Here is a 27213-nt window from a genome sequence, read left to right as displayed (position 1 = left end):
AATCTAGAGTCATTAGAGATCTGGATCCAAGTTATTAGATTTAAGTAGATCTAATCTAGAAAATTATAGATAGATCTAGATCTATAGTGAGAAATATATATTAAAAGTTTTTTCTATATCTAACTAATAGAAATAACTAATCATTACTAATGCTTTAAAAGCCCAGTGGCAGTGTAGTAGAGATCCACTTCTTGTGAACAACTTGTATCAGCATGAAAAAGAGTCACATAAGGAAGCCTCAATATGCAGTTTTATTGCTAAACATTCTCTTCCTCTAAGCATAGCTCCTCATCTGGTTATTCTTGCTTGCTTTGCTTAAGAACTAAGCAGAGATTCAGCAGCTTTCTCTCAATTGCTTTTTAAAGCATTCTTTGGCGGGCTTCATGTGCAAAGTTTAATCAAAAGTTTCTCCTGTACAAAATTGAATAATCAGTGAAACAAACAGAAGTGTAGATAGAGAAAGAAAGATTACATTTTTTTTCTTTTTGATTTCAACTAGAACAAATTATTTGACTAATTTCTATACCAAGATAAATATTATTTGAAATATTTAATCTTTAATCTGTTTAGAGATGACTGGAACCATATGTGACAAAAAAAATGTCTTTCTTCTGTAATTGTCAGGTATGATGATGTGAGTCTAGTTTATCAGACTACCAAGTTAGCTGCCAATACAACACTGGTCGGGGCCATTAAGGCCAAAGATGATGTGTTTAGTGTCTTCAACTTAGCCCAGAATCTGCAGCAAAGTCTGGACTTTGACATGTGGAAACAGGAAGCAGACAAAGTCATTGCCAAGGTGCTTATTAGTGTGATTCTTTGAGAAATTGTGTAATAATCTAAAGACTGATTATATTATATTTGTATCTTGTTCATAGACAAGTTGTCAAGTATTTGTCACTTAAATTATTTCTCCAAACTTGTCATTCATCCTCCCTCATTCACTGAGTGGACCAAAAAATAATGGAACTCAACTCAAGAAACTTAAAAAACTAGAACAGATGCAAATTAAAGCTGTGAGATTTATGAGAAATGAATATTCGCATTTGATTAGAGCAACACCATTAGTAAAATCACTAAATTTAGAGATGCTTCAGGATAGAAGTCTAGAAATTAGCAATAATACTAAAAACACTGAATTATAATTACTAAAACAAAACGGAATAAAATACTCAGAAAAACACAAAAATAAAGGCACATTTCTTTTTCCATAGGCTAGGACAAATTTAAAGGTAATGTGTGTAATAGATAAGGAAACTGTCCCTAAGTCATTCTTGGTAGAATCATCGTACAAGAGTTAGGGCTTTTTCTGCATACATTAGTAGTTATAGTTTGTTAAAAGTTCATTTGATGGATGATTGATTTAATGCTTCCCAGCCTAGGTCTCAGTCTTAGACAGTGTAGTCTAAATTTGTAGTGAGATTATTACATACACCTGGTCTTATTCAGGACCCAATAAACACATTGTAGGTACCAAGTCTTACTAGCAGACCTGAATCTCACTTGAGCTACACTAATTATAAAACCATCCTAACTTCTCCTTTCAATTTTACTGTTCGGTATTTTGTTGTCTACATGCACGTTTTTCAGGGATATTTATATTTTTGTTTTGTCTGTTATCTTTTTTTAATGATCATTTGTTTATTGCTTTTTTTCTAGGCTAACATGGTGAAAGCTGATTCTAAAATGCTCCTAGAAAAGAACAAAGACTTGATGGACAGAGTGAACAACCAGTCCAACATTGTAAATGACCTTCTGAAACAAGGAAATGACTTGAATCAAGTGAGTTTATTGGTCCACTACCAGGATCTATCTAGATGCTATTTCACTTTACCATCATGAGCATTAAAATTTGTATTGCCAAACTTTAGACATTTTAAAATGAATGAATCCAAATTAGTGTGCTTTAGTTTATTTTTTATTGTTGAACTTAAGATGAGTGATTTGAGGCTCATGTGTAGAGATATTAATAGAATCTTTCTGTCCTTGACAAACTACTAATCATTGAACTTATTTTTCAGGTTGTTGCTGAGTATCTAGCAGAGGTGGATGGGGCTAAAGCTATGGCTGTGAAAGCAATGAAATGGGCTGAAGATACATTGAAGGAGGCCAATGAGACTCTACAGACCCTAGAAGGTTAGATGTTTGTTCTATTCTTACAAAAATATACACTTAAAGCTTTTGCTAGCCTCATATGTTTGATGATAATGATAAAAGGTAAATTATTGTATAGCTCAGGCTTTGAATTGGACATTTAAACAAGGTACAATAGGCCTCAATAGCAAGTATTTCATTGCTAATAAGCTATATTTATCAGGACACATAAAATGTACTGAAGACAGAGTGCAATGTTACAATCATCCATATTTATAAATAAAAGGCCTGGCTCACTGACTGGTCACTAATTCTCCCACTTTATCCAAAAATGTGATTTTGTACCTTTTTTCTTCACTATGATGTTTCTAAAATGTTAAACATATTTTATTTTAGATGTTTCTTTAGATTATAAGACAATTATATCCTAGCCCAAACCTATGGGGGGTGACAGCGGGCAGTGTTCAAACCCAGGACCCCTGAACAACAATTCATAATGCATAAGACACAACCAAGCAGCCATCCTTAGAATGAATAACTAAGCTTTTTTTTTGTGTGTGTTCAATGACACACTGAGTGTGCAATGTCCTGTTCTAGATAGGGGCTAAGATCATAGAATTGATGAGCCAAAGTCATATTTTGTTGTTTGTTCAATGTCCTGTTCTAGATAAGGGCTAAGATATAGAATAGATGAGCCAAAGTCATATTTTGTTGTTTGTTCAATGTCCTGTTTTAGATAAGGGCTAAGATATAGAATTGATGAGCCAAAGTCATATTTTGTTGTTTGTTCAATGTCCTGTTATAGATAAGGGCTAAGATATAGAATTGATGAGCCAAAGTCATATTTTGTTGTTTGTTCAATGTCCTGTTATAGATTAAGGGCTAAGATATAGAATTGATGAGCCAAAGTCATATTTTGTTGTTTGTTCAATGTCCTGTTCTAGATAAGGGCTAAGATATAGAATTGATGAGCCAAAGTCATAGTTTGTTGTGCATGTGTTGGGGGGAAGGGCTTTTATTATTTTAAAAAAAAAAAATCGACTGAAAAAATTGACTGAAAAGTCATTTGTGATCTTATCTAACACACTTCATTGTTGGCTTGATAAGAAAAAAAAATGTTTGTGTAAAATGCAAAAACTTTAAACTATTTTACCACCATTTGATGCAAGTTTTTCACTGATGTGAGAATATTGTTACACAGAGTTTAATAAGCTGATTGAGAACAAAGAAGCAGCAGAAAATGCTTTAAAACAGGTGGATGCTATTAAAGCTAAAATGGATGATTCCAATAGAATGACCAATGAGGCCAAAGATACATTGCTTCAAGTAGAACAGGATGTAGACAATGCTTGGAAAACTGTGCAGAGTGCTAACAGTACAATTCATGAGGCTCAGCAGGTAGTTGTTTTTTGTTGTTGTTTTTTTTGGTTTTCCAACTATTACAGAAGTATCACCATTTGTTGTGCATCTTTAAGTTATCTTAAAGTTTTCTAGATGTATTAAAGTCATTTGATAGTAATAGGGACACTAAGTCAAAACGTGTTTGTCTTGGATATCCCTTGGCATCTTTCTTGGCTTAATCATTAGAGAGATGATTGAACTGTTCTATAAACTTTGACATTCAATCTCTTCAGAAGGCACAGAACCTAAAAAAGAAAACAGGAGAGACTAAAACTAAATCCAATGAACTCAACAAGATGGCAGAAGAATTATCTGTACAGCAGCAATCTGCCAATGACAAATTAGATGAACTAGAAATGCAAGTCAAAGAAGATCAAACTCAGGCTAATAATGTAAGTCATTAGTATTCCATTATTGGCTGCTCAGGACCAACTTTATGCTGCATAAGGTTGACTAGCAAACATTCTATAGTTTAGAATCCTGTTCCTTTTATTGAGATTTTTTCCCTAGGTTTTAAGACAACTTCTCATGGTGACTAACATCAGTTAAACAATTCTTTGTGCTCCTGGTATCTTTGTGAAAACTTTGTCACTATGAACTGTTGTTTTTTTTTTAGTAAAAAATAAATATCACCATTTAAATATTGAAATAATGGCATTTCAAATTCATATTTGTTATGATAGCTTATTCAATTGAGACTACACTCTTTATATGTTTCAAGATTGATTTTGGCCTTGTAAGACTTGTCAGTGTGCACTCTTTAAAAATAGAGTGTAGATTTAATTTATTGATCTATAAAAAATCCACTTCAACAAATTGTTTAATATATTGAATGTTATCACAATATGCTATTTTAAGGGGAGGTATCCCTGAAAATCTTATTTTTGTTATTTCTAAAGCTAGGCCTTTGAAATTTGTTATGGTAACATATAATGATATTCTAAAATAAATAATGCTAAAAAAAAAAAGTTTTTTTGAATGATGGTTGCCATGGTAATGGCTGCCATATTGTTTATTGTATACAAATTAAAACTCTGAATTTTGTAAAAACTATTGATCAGAAATACATGAAATTGAATTAAAAGATAAGAAAAAAGGATCCTCTAAATTGGTACAACGTCAGAATTAAAGATTTAAGTATGTTAAATGTTTTACAAATTTTTGAATTTTTAGTATTTTTTAGACCTAAAAAAACAGGATAAATATTAATTAAAAATACTTTTTAAAAACAAAGTAAATAAAATATTGAAAAAAAATCATTGTACGAGTAAAGTTAATGATGTCCTTAAGAAGTGTTTCAAATTTCATCAAAATCTATCAAGTAGTTTAGGAGAAATTCCTAGTAAGGCACAATGACATGTGCAAAAACTAACATTTTGAGAAAAATGAGTTTAAAGTATAAATTTTATTAAGATTTTGTCTCATAGCCCTTACATAAACATTAAAAAAACACATGTTTTAGACACAGATTTAAGCAATAAAAATGATTGTAATGTAAAGAAAAATGATTGATCTACTTAATTATGTTATTAGTTAAAAATCGATATACTAGACCTAAAACTCAATTTTCTCTAGGGATACCTCCCCTTAAATTTAAAGAAGTTTCACAATATGTTAGGTGTAAGTTAAAGAAGCTTCACAATATGTTGGATGTAATTTAAAGACGTTGACAGATCTCTAGAATGTGATTATTAGAGATTAAAAGACAAAATAACTTTTTAATAATCTTCTCCAATCTGACATAGTTTTTGATTTTCTAGCAATTTAGATGGTAACTTGGTTTAGTTTTTATTTCTCAATTTACATAACTTTTATATAGACATTCAACCTGTTTGCACACAATCTTTTGTGCAATTTTAAAAATAAACTGTAGTTCATGAGAATTTTTAACATTTAAATTTTAAAGATTATATCCACATTCAAACATTTAAATATGTTTGTTTCCAACAATGGTTGAAATAAGCATATTTCAAATATTTAGTTTCAAATTTCTGAAAGTTATAAGTATGAATATGCTACATTGAAATACAAATATTTTAGCTCATTTTTAACATTATATCTTATAATCATCATTGCCAACTTCTCTTTGCTTTCAGTAGTTTTACTTTATTTCTGTCACTAGTTGCTCATTGGGCCTTACATTTTGCAAATATATATTGTATCATTTCATAGAATGCATGAGTTGCATTTTATTGCATGATGTTCATATCTTTTATCTTTTTGGTCGCCAATGTTTTCGCCTGTCTTCAATCACCTAATTTTATTTGTATTATGTTGATACAGGCTTTGAAAGAATCAGACGAAGTCAACCAAAAGGCAGAAGATGCCTTAAAGCAAATTTCCACAGCTCATGATTTGATTTTGTCCATCAACCGTCAGCTGGGTGAAATAGGTGAAATAGATATAAATCAGCTGAATTATTTAGAGAAACTTTTGGAGGAGGTTAGTGGGACCTTTATAGTTCACTTCTAGCACTATTTTCCAGCTGTCTCAATATCAACTCTGACTCAACATGCTCGTTTTAGACATTTTATTTTTCATTTTTACAATAATCATTTTTATTCTTTAAGTGTGCAAATGTTAATACCAGCATGCAGAATTAAAAAAAAAAATCGAATGATTTGCATTGTTCTTACAATAGCTTCACTTTCTTTATTATTGTACACAGGGTATAGTTCATTTGTTGAGAAAAAACATTTTTATAAACAAGTACTTAATAACATTTAAAATATAACAAAATCTGCAAAAGTTCTTTTGCTCCATTGGCTTTTCAATGTTTACAAGTGTTTTTTTTTAATTTATTTCAAATCTTATAGAGTTAAGTTTTTTCTACTGTTAAATGAGGTGATGTAAGGTTAGCCTGTTTGAATCAGGTGATGTAAGGTTAGCTTGTTTGGATCAGGTGATGTTGAATCAGGTGATGTAAGGTTAGCCTCTTTGAATCAGATGATGGATGTAAGGTAAGCCTGTTTGAATAAGGTGATGTAAGGTTAGCCTGTTTGGATCAGGTTATGAACGTAAGGTTAGCCAGTTTGAATCAGATGATGGATGTAAGGTTAGCCTGTTTGAATCAGATGATGGATGTATGGTTAGACTGTTTGAATCAGGTGATGTAAGGTTAGCTTGTTTGGATCAGGTGATGTAAGGTTAGCCTGTTTGGATCAGGTCATGAATGTAAGGTTAGCCTGTTTGAATCAGATGATGTAAGGTTAGCTTGTTTGGATCAGGTGATGTAAGGTTAGCCTGTTTGGATCAGGTGATGTAAGGTTAGCCTGTTTGGATCAGGTTATGAATGTAACGTTAGCTTGTTTGGATCAGGTTATGAATGTAAGGTTAGCCTGTTTGAATCAGGTGATGTAAGGTTAGCCTGTTTGGATCAGGTGATGTAAGGTTAGTCTGTTTGAATCAGGTGATGTAAGGTTAGCCTGTTTGAATCAGGGGATGTAAGGTTAGCTTGTTTGGATCAGGTGATGTAAGGTTAGCTTGTTTGGATCAGGTTATGAATGTAAGGTTAGCCTGTTTGAATCAGATGATGAATGTAAGGTTAGCCTGTTTGGATCAGGTGATGTAAGGTTAGCTTGTTTGGATCAGGTGATATAAGGTTAGCCTCTTTGAATCAGGTGATGTAAGGTTAGCTTGTTTGGATCAGGTTATGAATGTAAGGTTAGCCTGTTTGGATCAGGTTATGAATGTAAGGTTAGCCTGTTTGGATCAGGTGATGTAAGGTTAGCCTGTTTGGATCAGGTTATGAATGTAAGGTTAGCCTGTTTGAATCAGGTGATGTAAGGTTAGCCTGTTTGAATCAGGTGATGTAAGGTTGGCTTGTTTGGATCAGGTGATGTAAGGTTAGCCTGTTTGAATCAGGTGTTGTAAGGTTAGCTTGTTTGGATCAGGTGATGTAAGGTTAGCCTGTTTGAATTAGGTGATGTAAGGTTAGCTTGTTTGGATCAGGTTATGAATGTAAGGTTAGCCTGTTTGAATCAGATGATGAATGTAAGGTTAGCCTGTTTGGATCAGGTGATGTAAGGTTAGCCTGTTTGGATCAGGTGATGTAAGTTTAGCTTGTTTGGATCAGGTTATGAATGTAAGGTTAGCCTGTTTGAATCAGATGATGAATGTAAGGTTAGCCTGTTTGGATCAGGTGATGTAAGGTTAGCTTGTTTGGATCAGGTTATGAATGTAAGGTTAGCCTGTTTGGATCAGGTGATGTAAGGTTAGCCTGTTTGGATCAGGTTATGAATGTAAGGTTAGCCTGTTTGAATCAGATGATGTAAGGTTAGCCTGTTTGAATCAGATGATGTAAGGTTAGCTTGTTTGGATCAGGTGATGTAAGTTTAGCTTGTTTGGATCAGGTTATGAATGTAAGGTTAGCTTGTTTGGATCAGGTTATGAATGTAAGGTTAGCCTGTTTGAATCAGGTGATGTAAGGTTAGCCTGTTTGGATCAGGTTATGAATGTAAGGTTAGCCTGTTTGGATCAGGTGATGTAAGGTTAGCCTGTTTGGATCAGGTGATGTAAGGTTAGCCTGTTTGAATCAGGTTATGAATGTAAGGTTAGCTTGTTTTGATCAGGTGATGTAAGGTTAGCCTGTTTGGATCAGGTTATGAATGTAAGGTTAGCCTGTTTGAATCAGGTGATGTAAGGTTAGCCTGTTTGAATCAGGTGATGTAAGGTTAGCTTGTTTGGATCAGGTGATGTAAGGTTAGCCTGTTTGAATCAGGTGATGTAAGGTTAGCTTGTTTGGATCAGGTGATGTAAGGTTAGCTTGTTTGGATCAGGTTATGAATGTAAGGTTAGCCTGTTTGAATCAGATGATGAATGTAAGGTTAGCCTGTTTTGATCAGGTGATGTAAGGTTAGCTTGTTTGGATCAGGTGATGTAAGTTTAGCTTGTTTGGATCAGGTTATGAATGTAAGGTTAGCTTTTTTGGATCAGGTTATGAATGTAAGGTTAGCCTGTTTGAATCAGGTGATGTAAGGTTAGCCTGTTTGGATCAGGTTATGAATGTAAGGTTAGCCTGTTTGAATCAGATGATGGATGTAAGGTTAGCCTGTTTGAATCAGATGATGGATGTAAGGTTAGACTGTTTGAATCAGGTGATGTAAGGTTAGCTTTTTTGGATCAGGTTATGAATGTAAGGTTAGCCTGTTTGAATCAGATGGTGTAAGGTTAGCCTGTTTGAATCAGATGATGGATGTAAGGTTAGCCTGTTTGAATCAGATGATGGATGTAAGGTTAGACTGTTTGAATCAGGTGATGTAAGGTTAGCTTGTTTGGATCAGGTGATATAAGGTTAGCCTGTTTGAATCAGGGGATGAATGTAAGGTTAGCCTGTTTGAATCATGTGATGGATGTAAGGTTAGCCTGTTTGAATCAAGGGATATAAAATTAGCCTATTTTAATCAGAGGATATAAGGTTAGCCTGTTTCTATGAATAATGCAGGTATCATCATCATTTTCCCCACGATTTCAAGAGGTGAAAACAGGGACTTCCTAAAAACCTGAAACAGATTTCTTAGTCTTTACCTGGACACATTACACACCTTTAAGATTAAAATAAATGAAATGAATTGGCAGTTATAAATGAAATGAATTACCAAATATTATTGATTTCTTATAGATTCTCTTTGTTGTATCTTTAGGCTGAGAAGAAATTCAATGAGTCTAACATTGATGTTGAGATGACCAGACTGCTCCAGAAGACAGAAATCCTGGACAACCAGGCGAAGCAGTATGACCTGAACATTGCAGAGCTTCGCAAGGCTGTTGAAAATGTTGGAGAGATCAGTGCTTCTCTCCCAGATGGCTGTTTCAAAAACATTGCTTTAGAGACTGGTGTGTAACATGAAGATAGACATGTATTCCATCAAACCAAAAGTTTAGCTATTATTCATTGCTATACAGTGTCCGTGTATATACCATAGGATATTTGTGTAAATGGTTCAAGTGTATTTATACAATGTATAATAAGATGGGTAATTATATTGTTTGCCACAATGTATGTCACTGCAATGATAGCTTCAAGTCTAGTTTCTAATACATAAACTAACATTTTAGTTCATTAAAGAGAAAACAAAACAAAAAAAAAAAGATTTAATCTTTAATTTACACAATATTTTAAAATAGTCTCACTTTTTATCTGAACATAATCTTAATTGTTCTAATTTTTAGTGTATACCGTTTAATCTTTAGTGTATACCAAAGTGTTAGCTCATTAGGTTTCAGCCATGATTTATGGAACAAATGTTAGTAATCATTGATTTATGTAGGTTTCATTATTATTCATAATTCATACTAATAAAAAGAACAAGATCAATAACATTCATAGCAATCTGGAATTCAAACAACTTTGAACAAATTCCACATCATTGTGTTCTCTGAATCAATTTATTAAGTTCTGTTCTATTCAGAAGCAATCTCAAACTCTAGCTTGCTTAAAGTTAGTACTATATAGGAGTTTGTGTTTATCATTGGGCATATAGTTCTCCACAATCAAGCCAGTAATTCTTTTTTTTTTCATTTGTTTTTTTTTTGTTAATGTGGTACATTATGTGTTGAACATGTATTGCATGTGTATCCATGGCTTACATCCTTCTGTGCTATTATGTTTGACCTTGCTATTACTTATCTGTCTACATGTTGATGTAAAGGATGGCTACACTCTGTGTTATATAGAGTTATGAATGTTCAACTTTTTACTGTACAACATGCATATGTGTATGTTTTAGTTAGCTGATTTACCAATCATATCAAAACTGGTTGATTTCTTTGTTTGGTTTCTCTTGTTTCATAGTCAAATATTAATTGTGGGTAACACAAAAGGTATGCACTTTTATTATCTGTAAGAGATAAGTTGACCATCTGTGTAGTATTGTTTTGTGTACCAAATGTATGGCTGTAGTATTGTTTTAATTGTTTACCAAATGTATGGCTGTATTCTGTACTTAATATATAGGCATGTAACACTTAACTCCTTACATGTATTCATGTTTTGATGCCAACATTTCATTATCTATACCCTTGGAGTGTTTGATATATATGTAGATAATGTGAAACAAAAACTGCTCAATATTAAAGCTATTCCAGTAAGGTCACTGGGCTAGACAAGAAGTAAATATATGTCTCCTTAACTTCTTGAGGCTTAGAAGAATGAATAAGAGTCTAGGTAAAATGGCAGTCAGATGCTTCCTTTGAACTGACAAATTCTAGTCAAAGCTTTTGATATGTGAACATATTTTGTCGATTATTTATTTTTTTTTGTTGGTGCTGATTTAAAAAATTTTGACCTTAAAAAAACAACCAGCAAGTCCAGAGATCCAGATAGTGATTTTATGGACTAGTTTCATTGAGTTGCTAGCAATGATAGAAATCCAATGTGTTGTCTTGGTGACCAACTACTGCTCATGGTAGACTGTACATAAACCTGTAGCCAGTTATAAAGAAGGAAAATGCATAATCATATGTTGTAGTCATTTTATTGAGTGTGTGCCTGTGGGTCAATTGGACGTCATTCATCAAACTTTTGTTAAAGATTCACTTTCAATTATATACATGGCTATTGAAACATATAACTAATTTTTATATACATATACATTGTATTATATTTTTATATTGTGCATGCCTTTTTTATACCAAAATATAGCTCTATATTTGAAAGGCCTGATTTTGTTTGACTTGATAATTTTACTTTTGTAGATTTTGGTGCAATGTTATGTTTTAGTTGTGTATTTGAATAGCATTTACAATTAACTGATTTTTCAAATGAAATCACAATATGAAGGTCATAATTTTCTGCTGAACTTTCATTAATCAATATAGTGAATTCTAAAGCTTTAATGGCTGCCAATGCTAAATTTGGTCTTCATATTAGAAGCTAATACTGTTATTATAATACTATGAAAGGTTAATTCCAAAAAAAAAATAAAAAGAGAAGTAACCTATGATCTAAGCATTAGTGGCCTGAGCATAGAGACTAGAAATGTCTCTAGGTCTTAGACAGGGCCATTTAGGAATAGTACTATGTTTACGAAGCTTCTATCAAGTCACTCTGTGTGCTCACACTTCCCATTCTCAGTTAAGGTTTAATAACATTTCACAATTATTCAATAACAACAAAAGTAACCCATTAGTCACTCAATTATTTCTAATTAATCAATTTTGTTTTATATAGAAAGTTGGCTAAATCCATAATGGTGGCCAGTGTAGATAATCAATAATGGAGATAAGTAGGTCGTTTCTTAAAAATTGTAAGCAAACAACATACAAATAAAACTGTTTTTATAATTACTTGAATAGCTCAGTGGCAAATCATAGCAACTACCTGTTTTTTTACCTCGCTTATGATGGATTTGAAATTATTTTAAGTATTATTTTTTTATATTTAACATTTTATGAAGTAACTTTGTTAAGTTTCAATTACAAATGAGCTCTTGGAGAACAAGATCCCAGAATTCTCCCTTTTTCAAGGTTTGTTTTATTTTTACCAATATCATTGGAATTAATCACCACTTCTATTAACAAAGGGTTTGGCTCTGCACTTGGGTGACTGACTTGCATTGGTATTTTGTTTAAAGTGAAGAGGAACATGTCAACTTTCATGCCCATCCTTTCCTGGTAGTGCCAAGACAACTAGGAACAAGCTTCAGTGCCCTTAAGAGGCCTTAAGTACTGTTGTTGAAGCACCAGATTGCTAGTATATAGTTCGTCCATCGTGGTTCGATGATGACCACTTTTGTCATCTAAGGGGCTGAGGGCTTTGCACTGGGGTTTTGTGCCTCCCCATGTGGCTGTTGAGACCTATGTGAGCCCGGAATGTTCGGCTGCACACATGGCAGGTTATTCCAGCTGGAGCTAGTGTCGTGGGCCTTGCTTTTTTCTGTGGTGCTTTTTCTGCCAGCGCTGTTCTCTTTTCCTCAGCAATTTGTGCGCCAGTTTTTACAGCGCGATGCCATGATGCTCTGTGATGTGCTTCTGTCTCCCAGGTGGCTGGGTCAATGCTGAAGGCTTTCAGAGAAGCTTAGAGGGTGTCCCTGAAGCGTTTTCTTTGTCCGCCTTGTGAGCGCATTACTTCCCTTAATATGCCATACAGGAGTCGTCTAGGAATGCGGCTGTATTCCATTCTGCAGACTTGTCCTACCCATCGCAGCTGGGACTGCATCGGGATTGTGTGGATGCTTTGCAGACCCGCTCTTCGAAGGACTTCAGTATCTGGTATTTTTTCTTGCCATTTGACATTCAGTATTTTTCTTAGACATGTCATGTGGAAGTGGTTCAGTTTCTTTGCATGTTTTCTGTACATTGTCCACGTTTCTTAGGCATAGAGCAATGTAGAAAGGATGACAGCTCGATAGACCCCTAGCTTTGTATTTGTGGTGATACCTCGTCTGTTCCAGACATTTTTAGACAGTCTGCCATAGGATGCACTGGCCTTGGTGATACGCAGGTCGATTTCATTATCGATCTTTCCGTTTCTGGAGAGTGTGCTGCCAAGATACGTGAATCTGTCCACTGCATTTATATCATGTCCATTTATCTTGATGCTTGGATCCGAGTAGGCTTTCCCTGGAGCAGGCAAAAAAGATTATAAGACTTCAGTCTTTTTGTATTAATGGTAAGGCCAAAGTCTGAGCATGCTCTTGAGAAGTCACTGACGATGATCTGCATATCATTTTCAGAGCATGCATTTAGGGCACAGTAAATAGCAAGTCCCTGATTACTGCTGATTTTATTTTTGATTTTGCTTTGAGGATAATAAGTGACAATTAAGATTTTGTATTAGAAAATAAATTCGGCTTTGTATTTTATTCATTCTTTTCTAAGTACAGAATTATGATCAAGTTAAATTTACTTTACGAACCTTGCAACATATAGCATATTTATATGCCAGTGACTATAAAGGTAAATAAGGTATTGGAACTTCCGGTTATGTGGAAAATTCGTCCGATCATTACATTGTATTACATGAAAGCTGACAATGACTTTTTTTATTGCGCGTAGGATTTTTTCTATTTTTCAGGAGATTTTAATAAGTGCTGAACATTTCCAGGAATTTTCCGTATATATTTTGCAATTAATAATTACACATAGAATTAGCGCGGGACCTATGAAAGCGCGGGGCCCACTGCGATCCTGGGCCTATAGGCTACCTAAGTAATAAATGACACTCTCAAAACTGTATTGACTCTTTCATTAATCGCTTATTTAACTCATATTAATAGTATACAATGTAAAAAGAAATTGTCAAATGTGATGAAAAGAGAAATATATTATCCAAGCTGACATTATCATTCAAACATCGTGAATGTCATAAAATAAGTTTATACCGGAAGTACCTCGTCTCACATTTTGGAGTTGAACGAAACTTATGCTTAGTTACCCTTAGTGTTGGCAGTCCTGAATATATATATATAGTCTATGATTCTTACAATCTAATATATAATGCTCTTCATCGCTCAACAGTTTGGACACCGGGAAGTAAAGGAAAGATCACTCTTTTATTACTGCAATTGGACTTGAGTTACCCCACTTTAGCGGCGAAAAAAAAGGAGGGAGGGGAGAACAAGTAATAAAGTAAATAGCAGGGCCGGACTTAACCATTGTAACCAAGAAGTCACGAAGATCACTCTTTTATTACTGCAAGTCGGACTAGAGTTACCCCACGTATTTTTAGCGGCGAAAAAAAAAAAAGAGGGGAGGGAGAACAAATAACCTACTCTGTATTCACCAGTCACTAAATAGCAGGGCCAGACTTAACCATTGTGGGGCCCTATGCGGAACGGATTTCGCGGAGTCCAATTGCAGTAGTTTGGGTAGGCATACGGATAATAAGTGAAAATAAAGAGTTTGAATTAGAAAAAAAATTGTATTTGCATTTTATTCATTCTTTACTACGTACAGAATTACTTTACGAGCCTTGCGTGTAGCGAAGTCATACAGTACATCATAAAAATTGTATTTCCTACATAGATCACGCTCAATAGCAAGAATTACCAAATGTTTCAATCTATCAACGAGAATTGTTGATTTAAAGTAATTCTTCATTAGTTTGAGGCGCGAGAAGCTTCTTTTACCAGATTCCACAATTAAGGGTATTGCATAATGCGCCGTTTTTTTTTTATCGCGCATAGGATTGGCATTTTCCATATTGAATGAAACCCCAAAATGATAATTTTTGTCCATATATTTCTGGAGATTTGTATGAGTTTTCTAAAGATTTTAATAATTTCTGGAGGTTTCTATGACTTTTTCGTATATTTTTTTGCAATTTCAGATTTTCAGGAGCTCTTGGTAAATCAGGAGGCCGCGGGAAATCTGTTATAAGTTATGAAATAGTTTAATTTAATCATTTACAACCTAGAATTAGCGTAACTGGTAACCAAGGGAAAATGAGAAGAGAGCACGAGAGAGTGAATGGAATCTTGAGACTGAATTTAATCTTTCAACAATTGGAATAGTATAATACAAACTGAATACTGAGACTAAATACAGTGACTTTGCATCGATTAATAATTTTGTTTAATCTTTAGTTTTAGTCTCTTTACAGTCACGAGGTGTTGCCCACGTGGTTGCATGCTAGCTTTAAATTGTTTTTACCTTGGACAATTTCAAGGGGCACAACTGTATACCTTGTCAGTCCCCAGTAATTTTTGCCAGACTCGGCTCACAGATAGTCATATTGTTACATAGATTCTACAAAAACTAGAAATCAAATCTATTTTAGTTTTGTTACTAGTTGGTATAGTTATGGATTACAGCAATGGTGCGCAAAATACTGCCCGCGGGCCAGATCCGGCCGCGACGTGGTTCCATCCGGCCCGCCAAAATGTCTTCAAAAAGTGTAAAAATCCGCTTACCTCTCCCCCAGCAAGGTTGAAAAATATCTCTTTACCTACGTTAGGGCCCTCAATTTTTCTCCGATTGATTGGTACCATGACCGTTAACATTTGTGTGTTTATGGAATGGGACTTTTAATGTAGAATCTACCACAAAAAAAAAAAAAGTGAAAGGACCTTTATTTCTATGTGGAACATGATAATAAGCCAATTTATTTGATTTGTAAATAAAGAGGGGCTATTTTAAAAAAGAACAACACATACGCGGCATTATAACACAAATTTGACGTCATTCTTGGTATGAGTCTCGAACATAGACATAAATAAATATAGACTGGCCGATTAAAGAGTTTTATTATGAAACGAAAATTTGTGACTTGCAATTTTGTGTACTTTATTATACAGCATTTATGAGCAGTATAAAAGTTAAGTATTCATATATATTTCAGCCATAACCTATATAAGTATTACATTATTTTCACTAGTGTTTTTTTTTTAAATCTAAGAATGAAGATCATGCAATTTTTCATAATGGACCCCATTCACCAATCGTAAACAAACAACATTTAGCCACTTGGTGCTCTATCTCCTCCCTATAATTTACGATCTCATGTTTAATTCATGATGGTTGTCACATGACCGGTTTTTTTTTATTGTTTTATCAATAAGATCACGTGATTAAATGTTGTTTGTTTACGATTGGTGAATGAGGTCCATTCGGAAATCCTAATACAATATTATAGATATACATGTTTTCAAGTTACATGAAGTTACTTCCTTCGGCCAGTTTATATTTATTTATTTCTATGGTCGCGAATTAAAAGATTGTTAAACTTCGTCAAGACATTGGAAGATTCATGAGAATTTTACAGAAAAGAAACAAGAAAATGACTCTTTGGTAAAACTCGCTACACTGTTGCTCATATTTTTAGTAGAGAAATGAAGCCGTTTTCTGACGCATGAAAAAATGAATGTTAGTACTAGAATAACTAGACCCGTGGATTTCTAATAAAATAGTTTAGGGCCAATTATATTTCGTTTTAGCAGCTTTTCGTTTATGTGGCCCGCGACACCAGTATCGGGAATTAAAATGGCCCGAAGGTCGATTTATGTAGGGCATCGCTGGGTTACAGAATGTAAACAAAAACATTGTCACTATTAAAACCATTTAAATTTGGTTATGGATGAACATTTGGTTAATTTGTAGATGATTATTACTACAAAATATGCCAAAGAAAAAGCACATTTATTTCTTTATATAAATATGTTTCTTTGTTACAGTTTTGACTTGCGTATGTTACAAACAATTGTTTTCTTCCATTTTTTCTCTGTTCAGTCCGAGGCCTGACTGACTTTGCCTCGTACTTGTGAAATTGCGAGGTAACTTGAAGCGACTTGACTCTTGACATATTTCGCTCTATATAGGGTCCCTACAGGCCTTCTAGAACCGGATGGAACGTCGCTTGACCACTTTGGTTAATCACATTCGCCGTGACTTGCGTGCGTAATATTTACAACACAGGTCCTCACCGAACTGGCGTGTACTGTCACTCGTCACGGTTGACCGCTCGTCTAGCTCTGGCCACTAGCGGATCCAGAACTTTGGAGTGGTGGGGGGGGGGGGCGATTTTTTCCAAACCCTAACCCTAACGCCAAGTAAACCCTAACCCTATGCATAAACGTGCGTACAGCGCGCGCACACACACATACATACATAAATACATATATGCAAACATATATATATATATATATACTAGACATATGTTACCCGCGACCCGCGGGTCTTTATTTGCGCATTACTGTTGATATAGTCACTGAGAGTGTTTTGTAAACAATTAAACGAAATAATAATGTAATAAGTAAAGCAAATGTGTCAATATAAAAATAGTGTGAATGAAGCTATCAAATCAAAATAGCTAATAGGCTTAAATCTTTTTTTTTTTTTTCAAATTAGAACATTTGCTCTAGGCCTACATATATTTGATTAAAATTTGAGATGAATAGACTAAATTTTGTATGTTCATGTGTATAAAGTATAAAGTATATATTGAGGTAGACATAGATCTAAATCTACACTAATCTAGAGTTAAACATTGGCTTTTATAGAGTTCATTCTGTGCTGTGCATGCGTGACCTTTTTTCATGAATGAATATAGGCCTATCTCAACACGGCTACGCAGCTTTAGCGAACAGCGAACGAATGTATTAAAATGCTTTAGAAAAACAAATTTGAATGTTAATTTGATTAAAATATGAAATGAATGGACAATAATTAGTATATTTATGTGTTAAAGCACAAAACTATCTTTGCGAAAAGAAGTTTTATCATCTTAGAGTTCAATAAGAGTTTTAGACCTAGGCCTAGGAATAGACTCAGTAGAGAGATGTGTTAATGTGTAACCATTGGTAATGTCTAATGAAATAATGTTCGCCAGGAAATCTGTAGTCACAGATATCAGGAACTAATTTATGTAAAAGATGCTTTTGAATAATCTAGTGGATTGGATTTAAATGTATGTTAAACTTAGCTAATAATCCTTTCACGTAATTTCTCTTTCGTTACGAAAATAAAATTAGTTTTGCGAAAATGGGTTTACCCGAGGTCGATACATTCTTATCTATTAAAAACGAAAAGAGCGATAGCTTTGTTAAATGAATGGGATTATAAAGTGAACAATTAAACGAAATAATGTTTAGTACGCGATTCATGAATGAGTATAGATCTAGGCCTATCTCAACTCGGCTTCGCAGCTTTCGTAATCGAATGTAGCTTTAGAAAACCAAATTTGAATGTTTATTTGATCAAAATATGAAATGAATGGACTTTAATTAATATGTTTATGTGTTAAAGTATAAAACTATCTGTTCGAAGAGAAGTTTTATTATCTTAGAGTTGAATTAGAGTTTTAGATCTAGGGATGGGATTATAAAGTAAACAATTAAACGAATTAATATTTAGTACGCGATTCATTACGGAATTGTCTAATGAAAGAATGTTCGTCAGGAAATCTGTAATCACAGATATAAGGAACTAATTAATGTAAAAAATGCTTTTGAAACACAAAATTGAAGGTTAATTTTATTATATAATGAAATCAATGGATCTTCTTTTGTATTTTCATGTGTCAAAGTAAAAAACTATCTGCGCAAAGTGTATTTCTTAAAATTAGATCTAGGTCTAAATCCTTTCTATCTTTTCTCATGTCAACATTGTAGACATGGCCTAGATCCATAAAATACTATAGCTGTAATAGAGTCGGACAACTTTATTTTTTTTGAGGGTCTTAAGTTTGTTTTAGGGCTACAATACATACACTACGGTCTAAGTTGGTACCCAAGGAACATTCCTGCCTAGTTTTATCAAGATTGGTCAAGCGGTTTTGATGTCTATAAGTAACATACATACATACATACATACATACATACATACACCTCACATTCTACTTTATAATATAGTATACTAGACATATGTTACCCGCAACCCGCGGGTCTTTATTTGCGCATTACTTTCGATATAGTCACTGTTTTGTAAACAATTAAACGAAATAATAATGTAATAAGTAAAGCGAATGTGTCAATGTAAAAATAGTGTGAATGAAGCTATCAAATCAAAATAGCTAATAGGCTTAAATCCATTTTTTAAAATTAAAACATTTGCTTTTGAATAATCTAGTGGATTGGGTTTAGATGTATGTTAAACGTAGCTAATGATCCTTTCACGTTATTTCTCTTTCGCTACGAAAATAAAATTAGTTTTGCGAAAATGGTTTACCCGAAGTCGATACATTCTTATCTATTAAAAACGAAAAGAGCGATAGCTTTGTTAAATAAATGGGATTATGTAGTGAACAATTAAACGAAATAATTTTTAGTACGCGATTCATGAATGAATATAGATCTAGGCCTATCTCAACTCGGTTTCGCAGCTTTCGTAGGCGAATGTAGCTTTAGAAAACCAAATTTGAATGTTTATTTGATCAAAATATGAAATGAATGGACTTTAATTAATATGTTTATGTGTTAAAGTATAAGACTATCTGTGCGAAGAGAAGTTTTATCATCTTAGTGTTGAATTAGAGTTTTAGATCTAGGGATGGGATTATAAAGTAACAATAAAACGAACTAATTTTTAGTACGCGATTTATGAATGAATATAGATCTAGGCCTTTAACTCGGCTTCGCAGCTTTCGTAAACGAATGTAGCTTTAGAAAACCAAATTTGAATGTTTATTTAATCAAAATATGAAATGAATGGACTTTAATTAATATGTTTATGTGTTATAGTATAAAACTATCTGTGCGAAGAGAAGTTTTATCATCTTAGAGTTGAATTAGAGTTTTAGATCTAGGGATGGGATTATAAAGTAAACAATTAAACGAATTAATTTTTAGTACGCGATTCATTACGGTATTGTCTAATGAAAGAATGTTCGTCAGGAAATCTGTAATCACAGATATAAGGAACTAATTAATGTAAAAAATGCTTTTGAAACACAAAATTGAAGATTAATTTTATTATATAATGAAATCAATGGATCTTCTTTTGTATTTTCATGTGTCAAAGTAAAAAACTATCTGCGCAAAGTGTATTTCTTAAAATTAGATCTAGGTCTAAATCCTTTCTATCTTTTCTGATGTCAACATTGTAGACATGGCCTAGATCCATAAAATACTATAGCTGTAATAGAGTCGGACAACTTTATTTTTTTTGAGGGTCTTACATTTGTTTTAGGGCTACAATACATTCACTAAGGTCTAAGTTGGTACCCAAGGAACATTCCTGCCTAGTTTTATCAAGATTGGTCAAGCGGTTTTGATGTCTATAAGTAACATACATACATACATACATACATACATACATACACCTCACATTCTACTTTATAATATACTAGACATATGTTACCCGCGACCCGCGGGTCTTTATTTGCGCATTACTTTCGATATAGTCACTGAGAGTGTTTTGTAAACAATTAAACGAAATAATAATGTAATAAGTAAAGCGAATGTGTCAATGTAAAAATAGTGTGAATGAAGCTATCAAATCAAAATAGCTAATAGGCTTAATTAAATCCATTTTTTTTTCAAATTAAAACATTTGCTTGTAGGCCTACATATATTTGATTAAAATTTGAGATGAATAGACTAAATTGTGCATGTTCATGTGTATAAAGTATAAAGTAGATCTTGAGGTAGACGTAGATCTAAATCTACACTAATCTAGAGTTCTGTGCTGCGCATGCGTGAACTTTTTTTCATGAATGAATATAGGCCTATCTCAACACGGCTACGCAGCTTTAGCGAACAGCGAACGAATGTATTAAAAATGCTTTAGAAAAACAAATTTGAATGTTAATTTGATTAAAATATCAAATGAATGGACAATAATTAGTATGTTTATGTGTTAAAGCATAAAACTATCTTTGCGAAAAGAAGTTTTATCATCTTAGAGTTCAGTAAGAGTTTTAGACCTAGGCCTAGGAATAGACTCAGACCTCAGAAGAGAGATGTGTTAATGTGTAACCATTTGGTAATGTCTAATGAAAGAATGTTCGCCAGGAAATCTGTAGATATCAGGAACTAATTTATGTAAAAAATGCTTTTGAATAATCTAGTGGATTGGATTTATATGTATGTTAAACTTAGCTAATGATCCTTTCACGTTATTTCTCTTTCGCTACGAAAATAAAATTAGGTTTGCGAAAATGGGTTTACCCGAAGTCGATACATTCTTATCTATTAAAAACGAAAAGAGCGATAGCTTTGTTAAATGAATGGGATTATAAAGTGAACAATTAAACGAAATTATATTTAGTACGCGATTCATGAATGAATATAGATCTAGGCCTATCTCAACTCGGTTTCGCAGCTTTCGTAGGCGAATGTAGCTTTTGAAAACCAAATTTGAATGTTTATTTGATCAAAATATGAAATGAATGGACTTTAATTAATATGTTTATGTGTTAAAGTATAAAACTATATGTGCGAAGAGAAGTTTTATCATCTTAGAGTTGAATTAGAGTTTTAGATCTAGGGATGGGATTATAAAGTAAACAATTAAACGAATTAATATTTAGTACGCGATTCATTACGGAATTGTCTAATGAAAGAATGTTCGTCAGGAAATCTGTAATCACAGATATAAGGAACTAATTAATGTAAAAAATGCTTTTGAAACACAAAATTGAAGGTTAATTTTATTATATAATGAAATCAATGGATCTTCTTTTGTCTTTTCATGTGTCAAAGTAAAAAACTATCTGCGCAAAGTGTATTTCTTAAAATTAGATCTAGGTCTAAATCCTTTCTATCTTTTCTCATGTCAACATTGTAGACATGGCCTAGATCCATAAAATACTATAGCTGTAATAGAGTCGGACAACTTTATTTTTTTTGAGGGTCTTACGTTTGTTTTAGGGCTACAATACATTCACTAAGGTCTAAGTTGGTACCCAAGGAACATTCCTGCCTAGTTTTATCAAGATTGGTCAAGCGGTTTTGATGTCTATAAGTAACATACATACATACATACATACCCCTCACATTCTACTTTATAATATATATATATATATATATATATATATATATATATATTATATATATATATATATATATATATATATATATATATATGAGAATAAAAAAAGCAGCATTTCTCAACCTTCGGCGAAAAACAAAACAACTGGGGCAGCGCTAGCTAGTGGGGTTCGGGGCTAAGCCCCGACGACAAAAAGCGTTTTCTTGCTTTTTTCACTGCTGAAACGCATTCTCCTGACATCTACAGCGCATTATACTTCTATGGAGTTCGGGGCGAAGCCCCGACGACAAAAGCGTTTTCTTGCTTTTTTCATTGCTGAAACGCATTCTCCTGACAAGTACAGGTCATTATTCATTAGTGCAGTTCGGGGCAAAGCCCCGACGCCAAAACCGTTTTCTTGCATTCTTCATTGCAGAAACGCATTCTCCTGACATCTACAGCTCATTATACACCAATGGAGTTCGGGGCGAAGCCTCGACGACAAAAGTGTTTTCTTGCATTCTTCACTGCAGAAACGCATTTTCCTGACAAGTACAACTAATTATTTATCATGGAGTTCGGGGCGAAGCCCCGACGCCATAAGCATCTTCTTGCATTGTTCATTGCAGAAACGCATTCTCCTGACATCTACAGCTCATTATTCATCAATGGACAAAAGCGTTTTCTTGCATTCTTCAATGCAGAAACGCATTCTCCTGACCTAAAGCTCATTATTCATACTATTAAAAAAGGACTTTTCGAATAATGTTGTACTTGAAAAATATTCTAATATGAGCTTATAGGCCCTAAATACATTGCAAATAAAACCGATTTGTTCCTTGAAAAGATAAGATACCCCACATATTTAGATTTTGGCTTTGAGGATCGCCGCCGAAAAAAAAATTATTCGATAAATAGTATAAATTGTGACTTATAGTCCCAAATTTATTCAACTAGAAAAATATCAGATTGAGTAAAGGTTGGAAAAAGGCGACTAAGAAGATACTATTTGAGTTTAGAACTCATCTCAATCATGACTCTTATATTGAAAAATTTCGTTTAAATTCTAACTTTTCCTATGCAAAGTCTTTTTTAAAATAATTATGATAAATTCTTGTGAAATTACATAAAGTCTGTCTGGAAATGGGAGGGGCGGTAGAGTGACATTTTTCATTTAAATTTACTAATGATACAATTTGAGATTAGAGTGTGGCCAGTGTGATACGACATAATATACAATGGGTCACATATCAATACGTAGTTTATATAATAATAATAATCTTTATTATCCGTAAGGAAATTTGTCTTACAATTTGTGCATTACACCAAACAAAAAACATTATAACTATAAGAAACCAAAGTGTACATTCACACCAGACTCAAATATATATTTATATATTTAACTAATTTTGTTCACAAACTATGATTCTCCACAAAAATAGGACCGCCCCCCCCCCCAACACTCAGAGAGCTAGAGTGGGGAGGGAAGTACAGGCAATCGCCCTCCCCCCAACCCCACCGAATCGGCCACAATACCAGAAAGGGAGCGACATAATATAAAAGTTATATATTAATTCAATTAATTTTGTTCACAAACTATGATTTCTCCATAAAAACGGACCCCCCCCCACTCAAAGGGTTTATGTGGGAAGGTCAGTAGAGGTATTCGCCCCCCCCCCAGCAGTCGGCAAACAGGGAACGACATAATATAAAGATCGGTTAAAATATCAATAACAAGTTTTAGTCATATGGATATTTAATTGATTCTGTTAGCAAGCTGTGATTTCTATAAACAAATTGGACCGCCCCCCCCCACTCGAAAGTGTATGGGGGGAGCGGCAATGATACCATCGCCCCCTCCCGACCCCACCAAATCGGCCAACATACTAGAGGGGGGGGGCGAAATAATCTAAAAATAGGTTGAAATATAAATAATTAGTATATATTTTTAACATAAGTAATAAATTCGTATACAAATTGTGTGAATTCTATAATAAAATTCGCCCGAGCGTGTTACGTAAGGTATTCATGTGGTCTAGAGGTGTTAGAAGAAGCAGTGTTTGGGAAAACCAGAAGCTTTCCACCAAAATATGATGGGTACAGTGCAATCCAACGGTGCCAGCTCCGAAAGTTTCAGTATAAACAGCGGAGTTAAACAAGGATGTGTCCTGGCCCCAACCCTCTTTGGAATACTATTTTCACTGCTAATCCACAACGCGTTTGACAAATCCACCGAAGGCATCTATATCTCCATTCCAGATATGTCAAACTCCTAAATATTGCCAATACTAATATTAGCCAATATGGCTAATACTAGAATCAGAACCACCCTCGTAAGAGATATGATATTCGCGGATGACGCAGCGGTAGTGGCTCACACACAAGAGGAACTCCAGTCACTGATGTCCCGCTTCTCTCAGGCCTGTAAAGAATATGGCTTAACTATTAGCACGAAGAAAACAAACGTTATGGGACCACCTGCTACAGCACCTTCCTCCATCCTCATAGACGATAACAAGCTGGACGCCGTAAATGAATTCTGCTATCTGGAATCCACAATTCAAGATTATCTGTCTCTAGAAGAGGAAATAATAAAAAAAAAAACACATAGGGAAGGCTGCCTCGACCTTCGCTAGACTCAGGCCAAGAGTTTGGGAAAACCAGAAGCTCACTACAGTGACCAAAATGGAAGTCTACAATTAAGTGACTGATTTTTGCTTTCATTTTGTTTATTTTAGGTGAAATTTTAATACTAAATCATCACTTACCACAGCACAGCCGAGGCAGTTTTGAGTTAAAAACCCTCTACCAGGGGGGTTTTGAGTTAAAAACCCTCTACCAGGGGGTTTTGAGTTTAAATCCCCTTACCAGGGGGTTTTGAGATTTAAAAAAAAAACTATCAGGGGGTTTTGAGATACAAACTCTCTACCAGGGGGGCTTTGAGTTTAAAACCCACTACCAAAGGTTTTTGCAGTTAAATCCACCTCTGCTATAAAACAAAACAAAAAAAAATGCAAACAACAATCCCCAAATTCCAACAGCACAGTTGAGGAAGATTTTGATTTTAAAAGTCCCTCCAAAATTTACGATAAACCCCATCTTCAATATAAAAAATGCAAATTTCACACTCAAAATTCTATGAGCATAGCCAAAAGGGTTTTCAGTTTTAACCCCCCCCCCCTTTTTTTTTTCCAGTTGGGGTTTGAAACTAAAAAGTACCTCTTCAATATAAAAAAAAAGCAAATTACACACTATAAAATCTATGAGCGTAGCCAAAGGGGTTTTGAGTTTAAATCCCCCTCCTCCAGATGGCTTTTTCTTTAAAGTTTAAAACCCCTCCAGATGGTTTTGAGTTTAAAATTCCCATACAGAGCGTTTAGAGTTGAAAACCTCTCTCTTCAATATTATTTTAAAGGAAACTACAGTCACCAAATTCTATGATCGTAGCTAAATGGGGTTTTGAATTAAAAACAAAACAAAAAAACTCCAGAGACTTCTTAGTTTAAAACCCCTCAACAGATGATTTGACGAAAAAACTTTCCTTTTCGATATAAAATCTAAAGCGAAATACAGGCATGTAATTCCAAGAGCGTAGTCAAGAAAGGTTACAAATTTCTACTAGTGGCTTGGGCTCCATTAATACAGTGTGAATAGTCATCTGCCGAAATTGAAAATCATTAAATGTGTCTCAACAAAAATGGCTAAGACAGATTTTAGGAGTCAGTCATAGAGATCGAATCTAAATCAAAGAAATCATATGCTGAACTGGGAGTCAAATCCTTAGTAAGTTTGTGACAGAGCGTCGCATGAGGTTTTGCGGGACATGTTCTCCGACAAAATGAATTACGCAAAATAAGAGTTGCGGAAACAGCTTGCCGGAAAATGCGCCGAACGGCGCGAGAGGGTCTAAGTTAGTAAGAATTAGGTTTTTGAAATAAAACTTTTTAATAGCAAGATAATGCAATGTAGATACCTCAGAATATGCATTTTGTTGGCTTTCAATACCAGAAATAGTGCTCGGTGGCGGGGCTTCGCCCCGGGCTGGGGAGCACTGCGAACTCCCCCAGACCCCCTTGCTAGCAAGGGCGGGGAGTCTACAATAAACAATAAACGTCTTCCGAAAGGGTCAGAATGTAATAAAGATTAATTATGTACACACACACACACACACACATATATATATTTTTTCCGGGGGGGGGATCGGGGGGAATCCCCCCTCCCAAAACCCTCCCCGAAAAAAATCCTGGCTACGCTCATGCCCCGGCTACACACCGGCTACGCCCGTTGCTTTGTTCCCAGGCTTTATATTGATAATTATGGCCGGAACAGCCCATTGTTATTTCTTTTCTTTATCTAATAAATAGGCCACATTTGTGTGGACTTCCCCTCCCCCTCTCTCTCTCTGGAACCCTCATTTTTTTCAACCTGCGCATCGCTATTTCTCAGACATAGACTTTTGACTTGATTTTGGATAGACCCGCTCCATAATGCGCCCCCGACACATATACGCACTCATATTTTGGGCCCGTTAATTTAAAAGCACTTTCAATTATCCGCTCCCCCCCCCTTTCCTGGACAAAAGAAAAAAGTTAGTCCTTCGTACACTCTATTGACTTTTCTTAGGCTTCTCAATTCAATCGATATAATATTTCGGCTGTGACCCGCCCCCCCCCCCCCCCTTTTAATCTTAATGACACGATATAAGACACCAAATACATTTCTTCATACCATCAGTTTAAGGCCTTGGGGAAAAAAAAGTATTTTCCGAAGCCCCAATTGAATGCCACATTCCCTTTTCTACATGCCTTCAGTGCTTCAGCAAGGGATTTTCTTTGGGTCTCAAATGTGTATTTCGCTGCTTTCGTGAGAGCTCTCCGTCTCTTTCAGAGGCCATCTGCAGCCAGTTACTTTCGTTTATGCCAGTGAGGGCAAACAGGAGTCTATTTATAGGCTCCTGCAAAAAGGGGGGGGGGGGCACCTAAAAAAAAAGACCGCATCTGGCTTGCATCTAGCTTGCGGTCATCCACCATGGGGGATGATCGTCCGACCTAGGGGCAGTCGTTGAATGCCATTGAATGTTAAGTAGTGCTACTGCCCACACCGGCCTGCAGAAGAACACGGTTACATTTGTAAGGCAGTGTACCGTATAGCTAGGCTACCTATAATATGCTCATTATGGTGTGTAAGGCACTTTGATGGAAGCGTTCGAGAAGCCTTTGATGCCTCCTACAGAGCACCTAGGTCTAAGAACCGTAAGCGCCGAAGTTAAATATGCTGCTGTAGGTGCCGAACTTGATGTAAATGCCCTCATGCAGATGTCGCCTTATATAGAGTCTATATAGGTCTGTGGTATCACTTAAGGAGATCTCGGTA

The 27213-nt window shown here is 34.7% G+C and overlaps 1 protein-coding gene across 1 annotated transcript in view; it reads left to right on the top strand.

Moving 5' to 3' along the window:
- The window catches only part of LOC106069876 (laminin subunit gamma-1-like), a 43651-nt gene extending 32496 nt beyond the window's left edge, over nucleotides 1-11155 (top strand). The window contains exons 20-26 of the mRNA XM_056039993.1: nucleotides 625-799; nucleotides 1660-1782; nucleotides 2022-2136; nucleotides 3296-3492; nucleotides 3729-3887; nucleotides 5779-5937; nucleotides 9138-11155. Of these exons, the coding sequence (XP_055895968.1) occupies nucleotides 625-799; nucleotides 1660-1782; nucleotides 2022-2136; nucleotides 3296-3492; nucleotides 3729-3887; nucleotides 5779-5937; nucleotides 9138-9338 (1129 nt within the window). The 3' untranslated portion in view covers nucleotides 9339-11155. The remainder of the gene's footprint in view (nucleotides 1-624; nucleotides 800-1659; nucleotides 1783-2021; nucleotides 2137-3295; nucleotides 3493-3728; nucleotides 3888-5778; nucleotides 5938-9137) is intronic.
- The last annotated feature ends 16058 nt before the right edge of the window (nucleotides 11156-27213 follow it).

The sequence above is a fragment of the Biomphalaria glabrata genome, chromosome 9 (genome assembly GCF_947242115.1).
Source record: "Biomphalaria glabrata chromosome 9, xgBioGlab47.1, whole genome shotgun sequence".
NCBI classification, from domain to species: domain Eukaryota; kingdom Metazoa; phylum Mollusca; class Gastropoda; family Planorbidae; genus Biomphalaria; species Biomphalaria glabrata.
Note: the sequence above shows the minus strand (reverse complement) of the source record. Positions and strands in the feature narration are given on the sequence as shown.